The sequence below is a fragment of the Sander vitreus genome, chromosome 15 (genome assembly GCF_031162955.1).
Source record: "Sander vitreus isolate 19-12246 chromosome 15, sanVit1, whole genome shotgun sequence".
Taxonomy (NCBI): Eukaryota; Metazoa; Chordata; class Actinopteri; order Perciformes; family Percidae; genus Sander; species Sander vitreus.
Window position 1 is genome coordinate 26,583,475 of NC_135869.1, and position 20,176 is coordinate 26,603,650.

At 40.0% G+C, this 20,176-nt stretch overlaps 1 protein-coding gene across 1 annotated transcript in view; it reads right to left on the reverse strand.

The window, feature by feature from the left end:
* The window catches only part of grb2b (growth factor receptor-bound protein 2b), a 44,140-nt gene extending 24,245 nt beyond the window's left edge, over positions 1–19,895 (reverse strand). The window contains exons 1-2 of the mRNA XM_078269114.1: positions 19,726–19,895; positions 16,691–16,942 (exon numbers count right to left, since the gene is read on the reverse strand). Coding sequence (XP_078125240.1) covers positions 16,691–16,768 — 78 coding nt within the window. The 5' untranslated portion in view covers positions 16,769–16,942; positions 19,726–19,895. The remainder of the gene's footprint in view (positions 1–16,690; positions 16,943–19,725) is intronic.
* Positions 19,896–20,176: the final 281 nt, after the last annotated feature.

Consider the following 20,176-nt stretch of genomic DNA (forward strand, 5'->3'; position numbering starts at 1 on the left):
CATGTCGACATGTTGGTATTATTATTTCTTTGGACACAGCGCATTCGGAATCTGCGTCTTAATCAGGGTTTCTGCCGCAGTTTGTGAGAGTTTACAGCCTCTTGCCTTTTTGTGGCTTGCAGGCAGCTCTGTGCGTTGCTATGGTTGTTGTGCACAAACCAACCAGCCAACAGTTTGCAGGGCTGCAGTAGAGATGCATGTTCAAAAGAAATGCCCACATCTCTGGTCAGAAGGAGAAACACAGCTACTTTTAAACATTATAAATAAAAGTATAGCCTTTGGAAAAATGCTATAGTTGGAGAAAGGCCTTATTCAGAATATCCAAACGGAATATGTTGTTTACATGGCCGTATCAAAGTCTGAATATTGCTATATTTGGAATAATAGTGGAATACTAGTGTACATGTAAACATACTCAGTCAGCCAAAAGATGACGATCAATCACCTTCTCAAATATGTCAACGAATATATGTCACTTTGGCCCCATCAGTCATGTATTTATCATGTATTAAACATCGGCTAATCAGTGCCTGGACTATTTTTCACTCATATGCTGTGCAGATTGGCAACTAAAGATGAGTAGAGAGAAAAAAAGCCACAAGAGAGAGAATGATAACTTTTGGTTTAAATACAGCCGTCTGTGACTTTATGGCACATCAGGAGGGAGTGATGTGGAGATGAGAAGGAGTGAGATTTAATTACAGCTCTGTGACACTACAGAGAGGAAGAGCAGTGAGAAAAGATGCAGATGGAGCAAGAGGAGAAGAGCAAAAATCAAGGCACAAACAGTGACAGAGGACTTAGCAAAAGAGATGACAGCAAAAACAAGAGAAAGCGGAAAAAGCTGTGTGTGAGAGAGAGAGAGACAGCCACAGAGAGAGAGAGAGACAGAGACACAGAGAGAGAGACACAGAGAGAGAGAGAGAGACAGCCACAGAGAGAGAGAGAGAGAGAGAGAGAGAGAGAGAGAGAGAGCGAGACAGAGAAAGAGAGACACAGAGCGAGAGACACAGAGAGAGAGAGAGAGAGAGACAGACACAGAGAGACAGACACACAGAGACACAGAGAGAGAGACAGAGACACAGAGAGAGAGAGAGACACAGAGAGAGAGAGAGAGACAGAGCGAGAGACACACAGAGAGAGAGAGAGAGAGAGAGACACAGAGAGACAGAGACACAGAGAGAGAGACAGAGACACAGAGAGAGAGACAGAGACACAGAGAGAGAGAGAGACAGAGAGAGAGAGAGAGAGAGAGAGAGAGAGAGAGAGAGAGAGAGACACAGAGAGACAGAGAGAGACACAGAGAGAGAGACAGAGACACAGAGAGAGAGAGAGAGACACAGAGAGACAGAGACACAGAGAGAGAGAGAGAGAGAGAGAGAGAGAGAGAGAACCACTTTTAAGAGTCACACTCCTTGTGATCAGCTTAGGAAAACTCCTCAGGGGGAAATTACATAAAATGGGGACATCTCTTTTTCAAAGCAGCCAAGCTAGCCATTATGTGGACTGCACTGTCCTCCATCTGTGGTAGCTGGCTAGCTAAATGCCTTTTTGTCATACCCCATCAATCCCCTGCTAGGGTTTTTTTTGGTTCCTCCTTTTTTATAAAAAAGAAAAGAAAAAGGTTTTGGTCATATTTGTCACTTTATCCTAACCCTGGTATATGAGAGATTATCTGAAAAAAACATGTTGCTCCGACTCCTCTTAGTGCTCCTAATGACATTTGCGTGAACTCTGATCAAAACTGTCAAACTAGGCAGCGCTGATTTAAATATGAATCAAGATTCTGTTACTGCATTGTTTCCTCTATGTCGATAGAACATTTCTGCCGCCACGGTATCAGAAATAGGGCAGACGCACAACCTTTCTGACCGTAGTAGTGGTCATAGTGACTGAAAGTGTGATCCGAGATGCTAAAAAGAAACTACACGCCGTTTTCAGGTCTTGGGAGTGGTTTTTGGTTTATGTGTCAAAAAGACACTTGGATATGACATCGAGTTGGTCAGGGGTGGTTTATGTCCAGGGGTGGTGATCAAGAAGACAAGAGGCGTCCTAATTCCCACGTTAAATGGTTTGTTTTAGGTTTTAAAAAGTCAAAAAAGTTACGAGAACTGTGTACTGAAACAGAACTGCATGCATCACCTCAATCAATTAGTAAACAGGAAATGTCTTACTTTCAACTAGGTTATCAAAGCGTCATACTAGTTTCTCCTTTTCACAGGTTCAGTACAGCATGCTTTACCATGGCATACCGAAACCACACTACTCATAGTCCTCAACCCACATTCTCTGCCCTAAGTCAAACTAACTATTTAGAGATTTGAATTAGTACAGGAAATTGCAAACTGAATTTTTATTAGGCCCATCTATGAATAATATAAGAAATTAAGAAGGTGGTACGACCAGAAACGTTCTTAACTTCTTCCTACCCCTTCTAAACATGAACAATAATTATTTGAGTTACTTATTTGTTACTGAGGATCCCATTTGTTTTTCTTTTGTTACTTTTATTGTAACATGTTCAATAAATTGACAAAACAGGAAAATATTTAAAAAGGTCCAGTGTGTGGGAATTTCTCCCATCTAGCGTTGAGATCATATAATCGCAATCAACTCTCTCGCACCACGCAGTTCAAAGTACGTATTACAGCTACGGTAGCCTTCACGCTTCAAAAAGACGGTCTCTTGCTCTTTTCAGTTTTCTTTTTCTGGGCGAAGAAATTTGGATTTTGAATACATGTGGTCCTCCGTGTTTCCTTCTTCAGGAAGCTACGATACCCGTTAGCAGCATTAGCAGCACCTGTGAGTTTATCATGTGACAGCAAAAACGTGAAAGGCGGAGCAGTATGTCCTGTATGTCCCTCACCGGCTAACGTATTTCTAGATGGAGCATGAATATGGAGCGTCTACCCCAGTTCATGCAAACACAAATGTAAAAGTTCAAGCCAATAGGAATACTTGGAATTGATGGTGGTGGTAAATATTCATGAAAAAGGACGAAGGAAAGGAAAAAGGAAGTTTGTGAACGGGCAACACAGATTTTGATAATGAACAATTAAACACACTGGACCTTTAAAGGAATTATGTGCGTTTGGAACAGAGGAATAGAAACACAAGCTGCGTCTGAAATCTCTCCCTGCCTACTATTTTGTGCACAAGAGTTAATCCGTCCGTGTCCAAACTCTAAGTATAAGATGTATGAACTAAATCAAAACAATGAAACTAAAAGTTATATGTACATATCTTTTTGCTAACAATCCCACAATGCAATGAATCACATGTTAAATATGTGAAAATTACACATAAAACCTGTCATTGATAACACAAAATTATGATTAAGTGTGAGTCTATGTAAAGGTCAATTCACTGCTCATAATAGAGGAAACTATTTAGAGTCTGTTATAAAGGCAGTAATGAATGAGAGAATGACTACTTTTTTAGGTCAAACAGGCCGTCCCTGAGCACAATGTACCGCTCTAACAAGCTGTGGGCAAGCAAAGCCACAGAAAGAGGGAGAGAGAGGGGGTTTCAACTTCAGCATCAGGCACAAGTGCCGACATATTGCACCATGCGCAGTTGGGCAGCTATTAGGCAAGAGTGGGAAGTCATTGAGACAAATAAGTCTCAGCCTGCTAGGCCTGCTGCTGTATGTTGACCTGGAGCCTCAAATACACAGGTGCACAAAAAAAAATAATAATAATGAAAAGGGAAAAAGGCAGGAAAAGGTTCACGCAAACACACTTTAGTCCATTACTAAGCTAAGGCAATATTTGCAGTTTCCACATCTCCTTCCATTAACCTTGTGAATCGCAGCATGCTGATAGTGGTGCCACTAAGTACACTGCATGCTTTCCCTCTTAGCTTTCATTGTTTTAGTACTTTACTTATAAAAATCCTTTACAAAATACAGACTGTGTACGTAATAAAAGCAGCACCTGTACCGGGGTGTTGCATTGGATGACAGATACATCCACACTACTACGTTTTCATTTTACAACGGAAATGATCTCCGTCTTCATGAGCATTTCAGCACAAGTTCAGAACTGATCTCCGTCCCTTCCAATACGCCTGAAAACGCACACTGGGCATGCCGGTGGGAACACGGTGGAAGGCTGATAACGCGGGAATTGTTGCAAATCGCTCGAATAGTAGCTTGCCTCCTCTGCATGTAGGCAGTAGTAGCATTATAAAATGCTAAATGTAATGCATTGACAACAAGGTCCAAATGGTTGTTAATTCGTTATCCATGTTGAACTAACCACCGGTTGGCAAGGCTGCTCTCATTTGTTTTATTTCGGGAAAGGGTCGCGTGACAAATCAGGGAAAGACCCATTCATGAAGCGGACGTAGGTATCTGCATCATCGTTTTTCCAAAGGTTTTCATTTCTGCCTGTCCAGACTAAAATGCAACCCCTGAGTTTAAGTTTTTAAACTTACAACTGGTCATTTTAGGGGCAATATGAGTAGTGTGGATGCTAGGCTTGAATGTAGAAAAAGTTATGCATTTTCAAACGGTAACGTATTAGTCAGGATAAAGTAGTAAAGCATTTCAGGCTACATCCACACTGACTAATGTATTTGTGTTTTTGTGTTAAAAGATTTTCCTTAAATACCTACATTCCTTGTGGGCCGTATGTCCTGTGGCTATAGTTCATAGCAAAGCCTTTAAAAAGGTTTTTCTTACATTAACAAGGTCACACAGCTTGAAAAACACAAAAGAATGGAGTCAGAGAAATGTACTTATCTAAGCTCTCTCTCTAGAGATTCAGCACAGTAATTAGAAAATAGTCTGCTCCCATGCAAATGTGAACTGAACACACAGTCTCTTGGACTCGAGTGAGATCCTACAGGGCCTCTGGCAGTGTAAGTGGGGTGAATCTCACCTGTAACAAAAACTGCAAAATGAGCAACATAGCAGCGATTTCTTGACCCTTCAGTTCCACACAGTCAACTGCACTGCTGCTTAAAACAGGCGGCCAAGAAATCAGCAGAAACCCGCTGCTGACTTCGAGTGTTTAGAAAGGAAAGAAAATCAAACTGTGGGATTTGGATCTGGGTTGGGAGCTCAGACTCTAATAACGGCTTATGAGTCCTTCAAATGAGGTTTGGATTTTCAAGACATTCAGGCATCATAAGACAGCGCTGACACAACTCTTTCGTTTCTTCTGGTCAAGTGGACGAGGAGGAGAAATCAATACCCTAAGCACTAACAGGCGGTGAGGGAACCATTAATCAGGGGAGGGGTGGGGTGCATTAGGAGAAAGTGTTGAAGCAACTGGCTAAAAGCTCCATTTTGCTCTACATTGCAAACTAAAGAGGGACAACAAGATGTCTGTCACAGGATCCCTTAAGAGAGTTCTCGCTGAGGCCAAAATCATTTGACTGCAGTTCTATTGCAAGCACTGCAGTAACTAAATTCAAACTGTGTGTCACAAAGGACCGGGCGTGTGCTTTTCTGTGTAAATTCAGTGCTGTAGTGTGGTAGGTGCACACTGTAGAGTTGCTGGAGTTTGCTGTGGAGATACAGGAAGTTGCTGGGGGAAGACACATCAAACAGGATGTGAAAACAGCTAAGCTGTGGCATTAATGTAAGCACATGCAGACACAAAGGACACACTAATGTTGGGACAGACTAGATTCTACTCGACTCTGGGCTCCAAAAGGTTTGAGGCAGCAGGACGAGTGGGTGGTGAAGGTTACAATCCTGTCTCTTTCTCAACAACAAAAAATACTCTTCCATTTGTGACATTCAGTTGAAACAAAAGATAGGTCACATTCTTTTCGCCCACCAGCCAAACGGCTAGTGAATGTTCAAATTTTACCAGCCACTCAATAGATTACCATTGGTTCTTTTTGGTTGGTGAGTGAAGCCACCAGCCACTTAGCTTCACTTTCACATGCATGTTTTACCAGCATTTGGCTGGTGGATGGTGCTAATTTTAACCCTGGCCCCCAAAGTAGAGAATAGCTGAATTGGGAAATCTAACTCATACTGGCCCGATGAGCCATAATCTGAAAATGTGAATAAGTCGGTCACTTTCACCATTCTTCAGGACTCCAGTTGTATTTCCTAGACCGTGCAAACCTCACGTTTCATCATTTTATTTAGTTTTCTTGTGTGTGTGCAATTTCTCTAAGTAATTATTTATTTCCTCAGTGTAATACTACTTTACATTTTCTTTACATTTGCCTCCTTTAATAACCACTGAGTGTCTTAATGTTCCACAAAGGCCTCGGCTCTATTGGTAATCTATTGGCAAGCTCTCATTCAATTCCTGGGGTGACTTTAAAATCTGAGCTTTATGGCATACTAATTCATTAGTGGCTGCAATGTAAGACTGATAGTAATATGACTTGAACAGAGCTCAAATAACACATGATCTGCATCTGTAGACAGCAGTTGATAGAAGGAGCAAGGTGAAGAGGCGGTTCTCACGTCATGCTACATGGGCACAGTTCAAAGATCTGTTGATAGGAGTTAATTCTATCGGCTAGCAAGGCTGTTAATCTTTATTTATTTAAGGAGGAAATGAGAACAAGTGTACAGTGCTTAGGGCAATGGCCAGACTCTGCTGTGGCCTCCACCTGCTGCTTTGCCTCTAGATTTGTTTTCCGACACAGAAAACGAGCAGAATAATACTCGGCTATGCCTTTAAAACGGATGATTTCATTATAAAACTGGTAAAACATTGAATTTTTATAGTGTCATACTGCTCTGTTCAAATGCTACGGCAACAGGTCATATAAACAAGGTTATCATACATCTGAAACTTCAATTATTTTAGTAAATTATCTCCAGTAAAGATCTCCTAAGGCCAAATATTACTAGTAAGGATGTCAACGTGATCAAGAGCACACTTTAACTCAGAGTATGTTAAATTGGTAATGTTGTAAAGTATGCGTGTGTAGACCTCACTGTTGAATGTCAACTTCTGAAGTTGCACAAAGTAATTAAGACAAAGCCCACGAGTTAAAAAAAAGGCAGAAAAAAAAAGTATAAGTTCTACATTATACCACCAGTGGCAATTTCCCCTTTTTTATCCATGCAAGAAGGGAGATCACAATGTGAAACTGAACTAGTCTGTGTTATGCAAATGTCTCATGGGCCCACTCTCTGCACATTTGTGCTGTAAGATATTTTACATATAAGCCCACGCTTAAATGCTTTCAAAATGTGTACATTCCGGTATCTAAAACTGTTCAGATTAAGTGCAAACAGTTGAACTTCTTCAAATAGCCTGTAAAGATAAAACAGGAAGCCAGCTGAAACAGCTCTGTGTGCTATTTACTGATAAGAGGCAAAAGCAATGTGTAGAGTAAGAGCACACACACCCAATTCAGGTAATTCATGTTGCAGCAGTATTTCTGAATATCATCCTCATATTTTCTTTAAAATGTGTCAGTTATTCATAACACATGGTTTAAATGATAGGTAAGGTAAGGTCTTCTTTATCACAAACACAGACTAAAGCACATTAAAAAGAACATTTTCTTTTGGCACATGTGCTTGATTTTAGCATGTTCCCAAAGAAATGAACTATTGGCCAGGAAATTAAATATTTAAAAAAATTAAAATATAATTATTTTTAAAAAACATATTAGAAAAATAGACTACAATTTCAGGAAGTGACAACGTTTCTTGAGGGGACTCGTGTTACTCTGTGATACTCTTATAGTTGGAGAGAGAGAGAGAGAGAGAGAGAGAGAGAGAGAGAGAGAGAGAGCAAGCAAGCGAGAGAGAGCGAGCGAGAGAGAAGCGAGGGAGAGAGAGCGCGAGAGCGAGCGCGAGAGCGAGAGAGAGTGCGAGAGAACCGTTGGTCCATCCAGCCCTGACAAGAGAGGGGAGCAGCACTGACCACACACAGGCAACTGCACTGTTCCACTGTGGGTTTAGAGGTGCACTTCTGGGCATGTACTGCGAGAATGAGTGAAAAGAAACCAAGTTTGAAACCTTGGTACGGTGTCTGGGTCAGAACGCGTAGAATCTGCAGCCATGTAGTGCCTCCATCTTTAAAATACATTAACCAAAGAGGGACATACCTCCATCTTTAAAATACATTAACCAAAGAGGGACATACCTCCATCTTTAAAATACATTAACCAAAGAGGGACATACCTCCATCTTTAAAATACATTAACCAAAGAGGGACATACCTCCATCTTTAAAATACATTAACCAAAGAGGGACATACCTCAGCCTTTCGTGCTTTTAGACTCAGTGGCGCTGTGACGAATGCCAGCCCGGAGGGAAAAACAGAATTAAAACGACAACGCGACAGGCAAAGCAACGAGACCAAAGTTAATATTGGAGTGGCTAGAACAGCTGCGTGGAAACGATGAAGATACTAGGAGCTAATTTCGGGTTCGGCCACCGTAGGAGTTGAAACACGCTCGGAATGGGAAGGGCTAGAAAGTAATATTCAGTTGGTTGTCATATACAATTTCACCGCTAGATGGGAGAAATTCTTACACAATGTAGCTTTAAACAATGAAAAAATATATCAGGGCTCGACAGTAACGGTTGCCCTTGGCAACCAGATTTAGTCAATTGGCAACTGTTCATGGCCTCTGGTTGCCCCTTTGGCAACCACCTGTTCAATATTTGTGTTTTTTTTTAATTTTTTTATATAAAAACTTACAAAGCTGGAAAATCTTATTTCAAAAGAAGTCAATATTTTATTTGGTTAAAGTTTAAACACTACGTTCGTGCGCACTACTTGGGCGGAGTGATTTGCTCGCAAGTAGCAGTGCTTCGCCTTTCTGAGAATATAGTTCCCAGTTTATATACGGTTAGAAGATGGCTGTGTCTCATGTGACCTTGTTATTTGTACACGCTGTGACTCTACAAATCACAACATGTAAATAGGAACATGTTGGCGTTATTTTGTCACTTATTGGGAGCAGCCGACTAGATGGAGCCGGTTACCTCCAGGATCTGTGCTAAGCTAGGCTAGATGGAGCCGGTTACCTCCAGGATCTGTGCTAAGCTAGGCTAGATAGAGCCAGTTACCTCCAGGATCTGTGCTAAGCTAGGCTAGATGGAGCCGGTTACCTCCAGGATCTGTGCTAAGCTAGGCTAGATGGAGCCAGTTACCTCCAGGATCTGTGCTAAGCTAGGCTAGCGGTGGGGCCGTCAGACAGAGTTACAACACGCACAGAGATGAGAAGGGTATGTATGGACTTATCCAACTCTGGGGGATACGGGGAATAAGACAAAGTCCCAATAAGTCGGCGTGTTCCATTAAAACATGGCAACCGTATTATCAATATGGCAACCAAAAGCTGACGCCTGATTGCCAAGCCGGCAACCACTTTAAAAAGTTAGCGTTGAGCCCTGTATATATAAAAATCCATCTTTTCTTTCAAAAGATACGAGGCCAAAATGTTGCTGCATAACAGGAAAGACCAAATAGTAGATATTATTAGTTTAACAATAAATGGTACTGACTTGGTGAGGAGTTGGAGACTCTGTTAAAATAGGACAGTTTGCTTTACTGCTCATGAATTGGCAAATGAGAGAACTAAACGTTGGTATATATGACTCAAGGCTGCAAATTAGAGGGGCGCCTCGTCTGGTCAGCCAGCTGTGTGAGTCACGGTGACACACAGCTTGCTAACTGGCTGACAGTTGTGAAACCTGATAACTACATATTTGTATTCTTCCCTCCATCTAATTAATGCCATTGTAATACAGTCAAATTATGAACGAAAGCAGCAGTATCTTCTAGTACAGCTCACATGTCAAAAACAAAAAATGATTAATCATAGTCAATTTAAAGACCCCTATAACTGTACAGGCCTGGCCGTTTTTTAATGCCAAAAATAAAGCCAAATATGCATTGTGTTTCACTCTGCAGCATTGCACCGCCGTCTGCGGTAACGTTCTTGTAGTTAGTGGACGTCTGTAAAGGACGGACCATCGAGTGCGTTATCTAAACAAGTAACCCTTACTAGACGCGCCCGTGCTGCGCCCCGGAGGCGCTGCGACCTGACAGTCCACCGACCACGCCAGAAGCGTGCATGAAGCGGATCTCCGCTCAAGATAAGCAGCAGGTCTATTTTCACGCGAGCAGTTCGGACAGCCGGGCAGGAAGTGAAACAGCGAGGGTATCCACCCAATTCTCAGGATGTACCGTAATTTCCTCCCGAGAGATTTAGCATCAATACACAAACCTCCTCCAAGAAATGCTGGTTTTGTGGAAATTCTTATGACATTTAATATCATTTCCATCTTTAATACCTAATGCTAGATAAACTGGCATGTCCCATTTGTAATCTCTCCTCTTAAATGGGTATTTTGACAAGTGATAAAGGTCAGTTTTTTTTCGGGATGATTAAATGGTTTGACACAACTGGTTTTCATGTCCTCAAAACAACCTTTTGATCCCCTCAGTGGAAGACCATTAGATAAATGCTTCTATAAAAGCTATTTAAACGAGAGGAAACGGATGTGTGGGGAAAAGCCAGAGCTGGAGCTGCCTAATATTTGGGCTTCAGCATGAGTTTTGGTGAGTTACTTATTATTTAACACGATTACTTATTGACTTTTGGTAAGATGTTGCATTTATTGTACTCTCCCATTTCAGAACACAAGACAAAACAAGAGTTTACTTGCAAAACGTAATGTGCAAAATAATCGTTTTTCTTGATTACATTGTTTCTGTAATCGTTAAGAGCCAAAAATCGTAGTTAAGAGCCTACTAGATGTCTACAGCACCACAGCGGCTTCCTTTCATCTTTGTATTCTGAATGCAACTTTGACAATACCACCAACTGCCTATCTACTACAATTTATCACATAATCGCCCTGCCGCAGCACGTGGTAAGAAGTAGTGACTGAAAGCAGGAGTAGATGAACCAAGTGAAAAACAGATCTTCCTGTATGCCAACGTGAGGGCTGGAGATAGCAATACTGCTAGGATCCGAGGGATCTGAAACTGAACATGGTGAGAAGGTAAAGGATGCTACATTCAAGCAAAGCCTTAACACGGGCTTGCTCTCTCATGAGAGGGACCCTTTGTACTAGAAGAGCAGAGCCGTTTAGTATTAGTATCAGCAGACAGATAGCACTGGGGATGGAAGCAAAGGAGCCACTATGAACAAACTCCACCTCGGGGACGTTTTCCTTTAGATGTAGGCTACTACTCCAAATGTGTGTGAATACTGTGCTGCACAGCATCAGGTAAAGCAAGATGTCACAGAATTGTTAGGCTGTGTATGATTGCTTATCTCGTTCTCGGTTATGTTCTTTTATTCAGGGTAAAACCAATTGAGAAGAATTTAGTTTAGCATTATTTACAGCGATTTCGTAGCCAACTTGTTTAAAAAGAAGACTGCAAAGAGGAAACAGACCAGACCAAACTGATGTGGGATTACTGGATACTTAACTTCTTTGAAGTAACTGACCGTTGCAGAGAAATTTGCAGAACAAAATGTTTAGCACCACAAAAGGTAGAGGGCACACACACAGCTAAAACCAGGCTAACAATGACATACTTTATGGCATTGGTAGGTACCATTGCACAAGCTGATCTGCTGTACTTTGGAGATCAGGCCATTTTAAACTTTACAATAGTTTATCACAAAAACATGCAAAAATGATCTTAGTTTCATTTTTTATTTTATTTTTAAGAACTGTTGCTGCAAATGTTGATTTTGTGCCTCAATATGTATGAAGAACTAAGCGATATCGTGTTGGGACATGCAAGCTAGTTTTAATATAACTGTTGGATCAATCAATCAAAATCATTGTCTATCTATCACTGTTGATAGATCAGCAAAATGACGTGCGAGTATGTTCCAGTGACTGACAAGAGCTTGTTCCATCTCGTTTCTCATGAGTTACCTCGGGGAGGGAAGATTCAGACTAATGTATGAGTACTGTGAGGAGGAACAAAAACAGGATGAAAGAAATGGAGAGGGGGATGGTATCTGACAAACATCGGGCCAATTCATACCGTCTCAAAAAGTGAACTGGTCCTATGGGCAAAGCAGCCAACAACTGATTCAAATGAAATGTGGACTGAGCTAGAGGGAACAGTCATACAGGCTTTTCTTCCCCATTTCAGATGTAGTCTGTGTCCAGAAATAACCTGTGAAGCATTTTCTGTAGCTCTTATGGTTGTTCACTTACAGTATGTTACGGACTAGCTGCGCCAAATATGGAAGGCCACGAGATGTGAATATCTTTTCATTTTAAAAGCCATTGAGTGTAGCTCTGGCGGGCAACAAAGTCAGACATTTCTCCAACTTTACACATAGTAGCATTAACTGTATCTCTTCATATAGTATGTCAGGTGGGACTGACTATATGATTTATACTGCGAGACAGGTTAAATCAAGATTTGAAAGGATATATGCTTTGTCACATGGATCAGTGTAGTTTTTGTTGTCAAAGTACAGACTGAATCTGAAGAATTATGTTTTAGCAATTAGTTTTAAGTCGTTACGTTAAATGGCCGTACTTTCTGGGACACAGACTTCTGTAAATGAGCTAAAAAAAAATAAAAATAAAAAAAAAGGCCTTTAAAAGCATCTTGAAGAAAGGAAACAAATCAGGAATTGAGAGCAACGACATGCTCACCATATAGGGAACTGAGAAGTAAAATGTGGGTGATCCATTTTGTTTTTATTTTATTTTTAGATGTTTTAATTTGAAAACAATAAGCAGAACATTAGTATTATTTAGTAGTATAAAACAGCACGGCACCAATAGGCTTATCTCATATCTCAACATCTTGGCTGGACCTAGCTGGTGAATTAGAGGAAATGTACAGAGCTTTCTCTTCGCATATGCAAATTTAATAAGAAATCTCCTCCTCTCTCCCTCTCTTTTCCTCTCTTCTCCTCACCCTCTAGGCCCCCCTGGTGAGATAGGACATATTTTCCCTTAAATCTCTTATTAATGGAAGAAAAAAAAAAAACACTCTTCCCTGACAGAACACTTAACTCATCCAAGGCAGCCGACTTCTGTATTATTTTATTTATTTATATATATATATATATATATATATATATATATATATATATATATATATATATATATATATATATATATATATATATATATATAAAATAATGCATTCATTTAGATTAATCAATCTGAGAGAAAATAACGCAGATTAATCCATTCCATATTGACGTTTGACCCGAGCCGTTCTAGCACCATTGGACTGTAAAATGAAGGAGGGAGACGAGAATGTTCTGCCTGGATTATTAATTGAACATTTACTTGTAAAAATCTTCTGCTCTTCTCTCTGAAAACACAAACACCGCTGCATGTGACGCTAGTTAACACTATACTCAACAGCAGCTAACGTTAGCCTACCGCTAGCTAGTAGCTGGATTAAACACGTTAAAATGCTGCTGTAACGCCAAACGGTGTAAAGTTTGACTGTGTTTTACTGTCAGAGATTCAACACCGGATGTAACACCTGCAGCTGCCGGGCCGGAGAAACAACACAGACGGTGCGTTCAAATGAAAACCGGTAAACCACAGTCTCGTGGCGCATTTGAAGTTATTGTAAAGTGTCCTTCCTATCTGATGGTTCAACAGCAATTTACTACTGAAATTAGTTATTGTTATACATTATTATTAAATCATTTAACGCTGACCATATGGCCTTAGCAATAAACAAGCCGTTCTTTAATGTCACCAACTGTTGTTTAGTACCTTTTTTTCCTTTTCTTTTTACTTTCTTAAAAAGTATCGGTTCAGGCACCGATTAATTATGTATGCGATAATTTCGTTAATTAATCACAGAGTATACAGTAATTAGATTACATTTTTTAATCGATTGACAGCCCTAATAACTATTTGGAGGAAGGGATGTAACAATACACTCAAAGTCACGACTCGATTCTCAAATTTTCACGATACGATTTTCTCAAGATTATTTTTAACAGAATGAGCTGCAGACAAACGACTGAAAAATATTTCTTTATTCATATAAAAAAAAAAGACAACAGATGTGTCCTCTTATCAAAAAGTGCAACTGAAATTGTATTTTCCTTATCTTAAATAACAAAAATCTAATTTAATCCCAAATCAAAATAACTAAATGAATAGAAATAAATCTCTTCAAATAAATAAACTAAGAAAAGATAGAGACGTCTGAAGTCAAACACATGAAATCAAAAGTAGATTACGACCTAAGCTTTGTGGTCCTTTAGAAATGTATCCTTTACAAAAGGGGCTATTCACCGTGTTGACAGCCAAAAGCTTAAGAGCAGTGTTTCGGAGAACCATCTTAACCGTAGGCGGTAAGTCAAAAAAAGGACTGACCTTTAAGCCAAGGGGGAAAAATAATTAGTCATGCAATATCAAAAGGATGTCTAAAACTGAGTGTTTAACAACACACATTTTCATAGAAAATACATATCATTTTTCTGCACTGTTGCCTCTTCGTCATGTCATCACTATGACTCTAAACAGAAGGATTGTGATGATTGTATTTAAATCCAAAGATAATCATTGTGGAAGAAAATTGCAGTATGTACTTCCTAATAGCTATCTCATCAAGGTCAGAGAAAGACATAAACTCTTTTCAGGCGACCAGAAAGCATGAGGCTTTGAATAAGCCTCTCATGCCTGAGGATCTGGACAAGCCTGGGGTTTCACAGAGAGCACTTTACATAGTTCATAATGGAACAAAAAACGAGGCATCTTTTGCCTTTTTAATGCAGCGTAACACAAGCATTGCTCCTTTAGAATACTTTACTATCACACATGGGCCACAGCATCTAGGCCTAAATTGTTGTTGTTGTTCCGTTACCACATGTAATTACCACTTGCACCATCACATAACGCAGTGGGGTTTGGGATTTTAGGCTATACCTCAAGCTAGGGCTGCACAATATTGGAAAAAAAGTGACATAGCAATACTTTTTTTTTTCCTGCGATACATATCGCAATATGAAAAAAAAGAGTAATGTTTACAAGATGACAAATAGCTCTATTTGCAAATAATCATTCTCGACTACTGCGGTGATTTTGCAGGGGAGTGCATGTAAGTAGAAAATAAAAAGGCAATTTTTCTTATGTGAACCAGTCTTTGTTGAAATGTAATGCTTTACAAACACCAAAGCAAGTAAGCGCTGTGATTACTCTTCTGAAGTGATTTTGCAGAGGGAAATAAGGAAGAAATACACCGGTTGACTCACATGACACTATTGTATTCATATAATACTATCAATCCAGGCTAAATGTCAATGATATTAATAATGCATGCATGTTGCTTCCCATACAGGTTGTGGTCGACTAGCGGGGCCGGCTTGTTTGTTAGATAAATTGATCAACGTATGTTGTGACTGGTGGTACGCTGTGCATGCAAAGCCTGCGTGTCACGCACTTACAACAAACTGTGTATCCAAGAACACTTAAATCAGCCTAAATGATGTTATATCAGACACAGACATTTTGTTGTAGATTAGAGTAACGTTTTCAGCTTCGCAGCTCCGAACTGTAACGTTAGTTAGGACTAGGGTTGGGCATCGTTTGGATTTTAATAATTCTGATTCCAATTCCGATTCTTCCTTCCGATTCCGGTTCTCATCGATTCTTGATTCTGACTCTTTGAGGGGTGGAGTTGAAACGGGTCAGATGCCTGTTTTCACAAATAAGAGGAGAGTTTTATTTTGATTCAATGGTGGTTTGTAGTTCTACAGGGATTTTTCTATGTAAAATAAAGCCACACTAGAGCGCTGCTTACTGAGCTCCAAGGCTGCAACACAACAAGAGCCTGGCCGCTTCGGAAACCAAAAGTTGCGCATGTTAAACTGGGAAGTGATGATCAGATTTGAAACCAAAGAAACGATTCTACTGGAATCGTAATTTTTGAAACGATTCCAAGTAGGAATCGGTTCTCGATGCCCAATCCTAGTTGGGACAGACCCCTTGATTCTTAATGCTAACTATATTAGCTTTAGCAGCTTTCTGGCAACTCTGCGGTGAAAAATGGCCCGGGAGACGTTGTTATAACTTGCATTAATCAGATGATTTAGTTTGTCTTTGCAGCGAACATAAAACACTGACTACTGTAGGTTCACTACCCATGGAGAAGCATGTGCATCACTGTGACGGTACTTTTGTACACACCGGAGAGCCTCACTTCCCATAACAAAGCCGTTGGACTAACGTTACATCACATACACACGTTGCCCACATGGCCACCTGTCTCAGATGGAAGGGCCGGTCGGTAACCGTCACGTAAAAGGAGAACGGTGAAAGTTTACTTTTCTATCAAGCAGCAAAAAAGTTGTAGCGTTAACATCGCACGTCCTGCGATGTGACTATCGCGGTGAAACTAACTATCTTGCAGTCCTACCTCAAGCCTACTGATCTTTTTCTTTCGTTTTTGAAATGTGGATGTAAGTTTAACAGACACATCTGCCAAGTGTATGAATGTAAAATATAAATGAAAAAGAACACAGCGTCTGATACAGGCACACTGTAGTGTTATTTTTAGATTTTTGGGTGATGATTTTAATCCCACAGATTTTTTTTGTTTATAAAAGATAACATCACTGCCTGAATTTCTTTTTATACTGTTAATGGCACTTTCATTCAACACGTATATGACTAACTACACAGGAAAGACAACCTACAGCAAGAAAATATCTGCCAGCATTTCATAATTATGAGTAATACGGACAAGTCTTAACATTTAACAATCAAATTGTTTTCTCTTACCTTGAGGACTTCGCCACGCTTGAAACTAAGCTCATCATCAGCAGTGGCGTTGAAATCGTATTTGGCAATGGCCTCCATGGTTGTTGCGTGCTGGAAAACGGCTCGGTTGCTGTTGTGTTTCAGGGGCTGAATAAAAAATAAAAACACGTATCCAGGCTTCTGTGGCCAGATGCTTTTGCTCCGAGTCTCTCCTCCCGTCTATGACCCGCTCCTTTAGGGCTTGGACCTCACATAAAGGTTACAGGAATGTTCCTGCAAACAAGAAACAACTTGGTACTCAATATGGACAAAATGTAGTGCTGACAGTAACAACTGCACAGGGGAGGATGGTCTACTTAGAAAATAAATGTTGATATGATTACTCCGGAGACATGAAGATTGACATTTAAAAAACATAAAACTAGATTAAGATGGCCTGAATCAAAACTGAAGATGATTTCGGTTTGATCTGAAGCTTAAGAGCGAATCAAACATATAAATCACCTCAACTTGTATGCTGTACTGTATTAGCTCAGTAGAGCATACCAATGAATTGTGTCTCAGTTTTAACATTTACTAATGAATAGTCCCGTTTTTCTTTTCTTTTGTCCTGTTTTACCCAGTTTAATATAGCAAATGTTACTATTGTATATCTTTTGTCCTTTTTATTGTAATTTAAACCTGCTTAATGGACTACAGATAGAAATTAGCCCTTGGGCTACAATCTGGCACTTTTACGTGTACTGCTGTACATGTTCATCAAATGTGCATTGTTCTGAAATAATAAATAAATAAAAAATAATAATATATAGAAAATGTGAACATGATGCTTCCTTTATGTTGCACGTTTGTACTTATTTTACTGCTTCTTGGTTACACTCATTAAATATCGAATTGAGATTATTTTGACTGATATCACGATTGCTATATGATTCACGATATTGGAGGGAATGATCATGTTTGTATCATTATTCTCATTTTCATTGACTAATATTAAATCTTAAAAAATTAAAATGATTCTAGTTTTGCGAGGATCTGTACTAAACAAAGATGTTTTCTGTAGGATAGGATTTTTAGGCCGGGACGTCTCTGCAGCACAACACTTCATTCAGAATGGTTTGACACATATTTTGCCTTTAACAAATATTGCGCCCCTCTGCGATTTGTATATTGCACTAGTCCATATTGCGATTTCGATAAAATTGCGATTAATTGTGCAGCCCTACACACAAGTATTAATGGCTATTTCCAATGGCAAACTTATGTGAAAAGGGGTTAGGCCCTGTATGTTCTTGCTGCTGTTACTCTGGGCACATTTATAAGAGGATAAGAAGATATTGATGCCAAATTCACTACAATCAATGGCAATTAGTACAGACTTTCCTGACAGCCAATCACCTGGCTCAACCAGATTTAAGTCCGTAGCCTACTTAAGCAGAGCTGACAGTGATACACTGGCTAAACCTACAGTTGCTGAGTTAAATGGATAAAGCTACATTATCTCATTAAGTTGTTTGCCGATATGCCATCGTGCAGCTTTGATGGGTTCACTCCAATAAAGCCCTGAATCGAAAGAGGCCATTCAATCACAGACAGACGACAAAAAAAAAAAAAAAAAAGAGTAACAAACTTATGGCAAATTATCGGCAAGCCAACTCTCAGATTGAATTACTTTTTTCAAAAACAATCTAGCTTATCTCATCACGGATAATCAGTTTATATGTTAACTACACAGTACAGAAGATGCAGGACACTTTTCTAGAAATCAGCAGGGCCATCTCCATCATTAAGGACCCTTACCACCCCTCCCACTAGCCTACATCTTCTCCCTCCTGCCATCTGGGAGGAGGTACAGGAGCATCAGCTGTAGGACCAGCAAGAAGCTAAACAGCTTCTTCCCACAAGCAATACAAATGAACGGACTGTGACACACACACACACAACTTCTAAACTAGTTCTCCATTCTGAATTCCGTTTCCATTGTACTGTTATTTCTACTTGCCCGATGTCTATATTTATTGTATTGTACCTAGTTAACCAACGTTAGACTGATGGAATAAATATCTTGGATTGGACGATTTGTAGTCAGTGTAGTTATCCTTAGGGGTTTCTGTAGGTTAAAACTGTCACTGTAGGTTTTAATCTAGACAATGCGTTAGTATTTATAATATATGCTTCCTATCTGCTTAATGGCTGTGCCCGTATACGCAAACTTCCGATAGTTTACCACGGTGTCACATTTCACCCGTCTTCATTATTTCTTATGATTGTACTTGTGTTTTTAATTGATTTGGAAATAAACACTCAACCCATGGCCACTGTAATGCTACTGAAGACAAACCATCAACACAGCACACCAGTGACAGAACTAACGTTGGTAAAGACAAAGTGCTTGAAAAGGGAAACTGAAGTCGAATGAAATGGGGGAAGCCTGCAATAATCCCCTAGAATTACAACCTTTGCATGATTCTTTACTGGAATCAGGAGGGAAAAAAAAAATTATAAATATATATATATATATATATATATATATATATATATATATATATATATATATATATATATACACACACACACATACACATTAACATCTAGTAATGTACCATTTTGAGCTTTAGACCGCATTTTTATCGTTTTCACGCGAGTTCGAATGGATCGATTTCGTTCCAGCAGCAGCGCCCAGCGTTCTAGAACGCTAGAGCTAGCATGCCGGCTAACGGTCGGATAACAATAACTGCGATGCCGTGTGATTACAAAACTTAACCCTATTCATTTATCACAACGGCCACATTAACAGTGACATTACTCAGAACAAGTGTCGAGTTTAAAATAAGCATGTGCTGTTTACTAAAGCTCGAGGCCTAAAAGCTGGCTTCACGTTGGCAAATGTGAAAAGGAAGAAAACACCTTTTTTTTCATAGCGCAAGCTGTTGTTGCTAGCTTAGTGGCACAGTTAGCTAGCCCAGCAGCTAACGTTACTGAACTTGACTAGCCTGCGTCGTGAAAGGAAACAGTACACAACTTTTATGTAAAGAAAAAGCATACGGGACACTCACCACTCGAGATATTCCGTTTCGATGCTGCCACCGTAACAAACTAAAACCATATAGTGGGATTTATCCAACCGCTGCTTCCTTTTGAGAGGCAACAACCGATGTAACGTTATGCCTGATGTCGCTTAAACACCCCGTCCTACGGATCGCTACTAGCATAAGGTTTGCGACGTTTATTTCCGCTTCCTTCCACACAGTGCTGGGAGGGTCTGCCTACTGTTGTGACTGGAGCTCCTCCCTGTCAGTCTTTCACTTGTCTGCCAAACCCACCTCGTAAAATAACTTACTGCCGGCTACAACTGCCTTTAATTACCCCCTGCGGTTATTATAAGTAACGTTGGCCTAAAACTGATTACCTTTTGACTTGGTAATGATACAACGCAGCGAAATAGACAGCGAATATGACATCTATCTATCTATCTATCTATCTACACTACCGGTCAAAAGTTTGGGG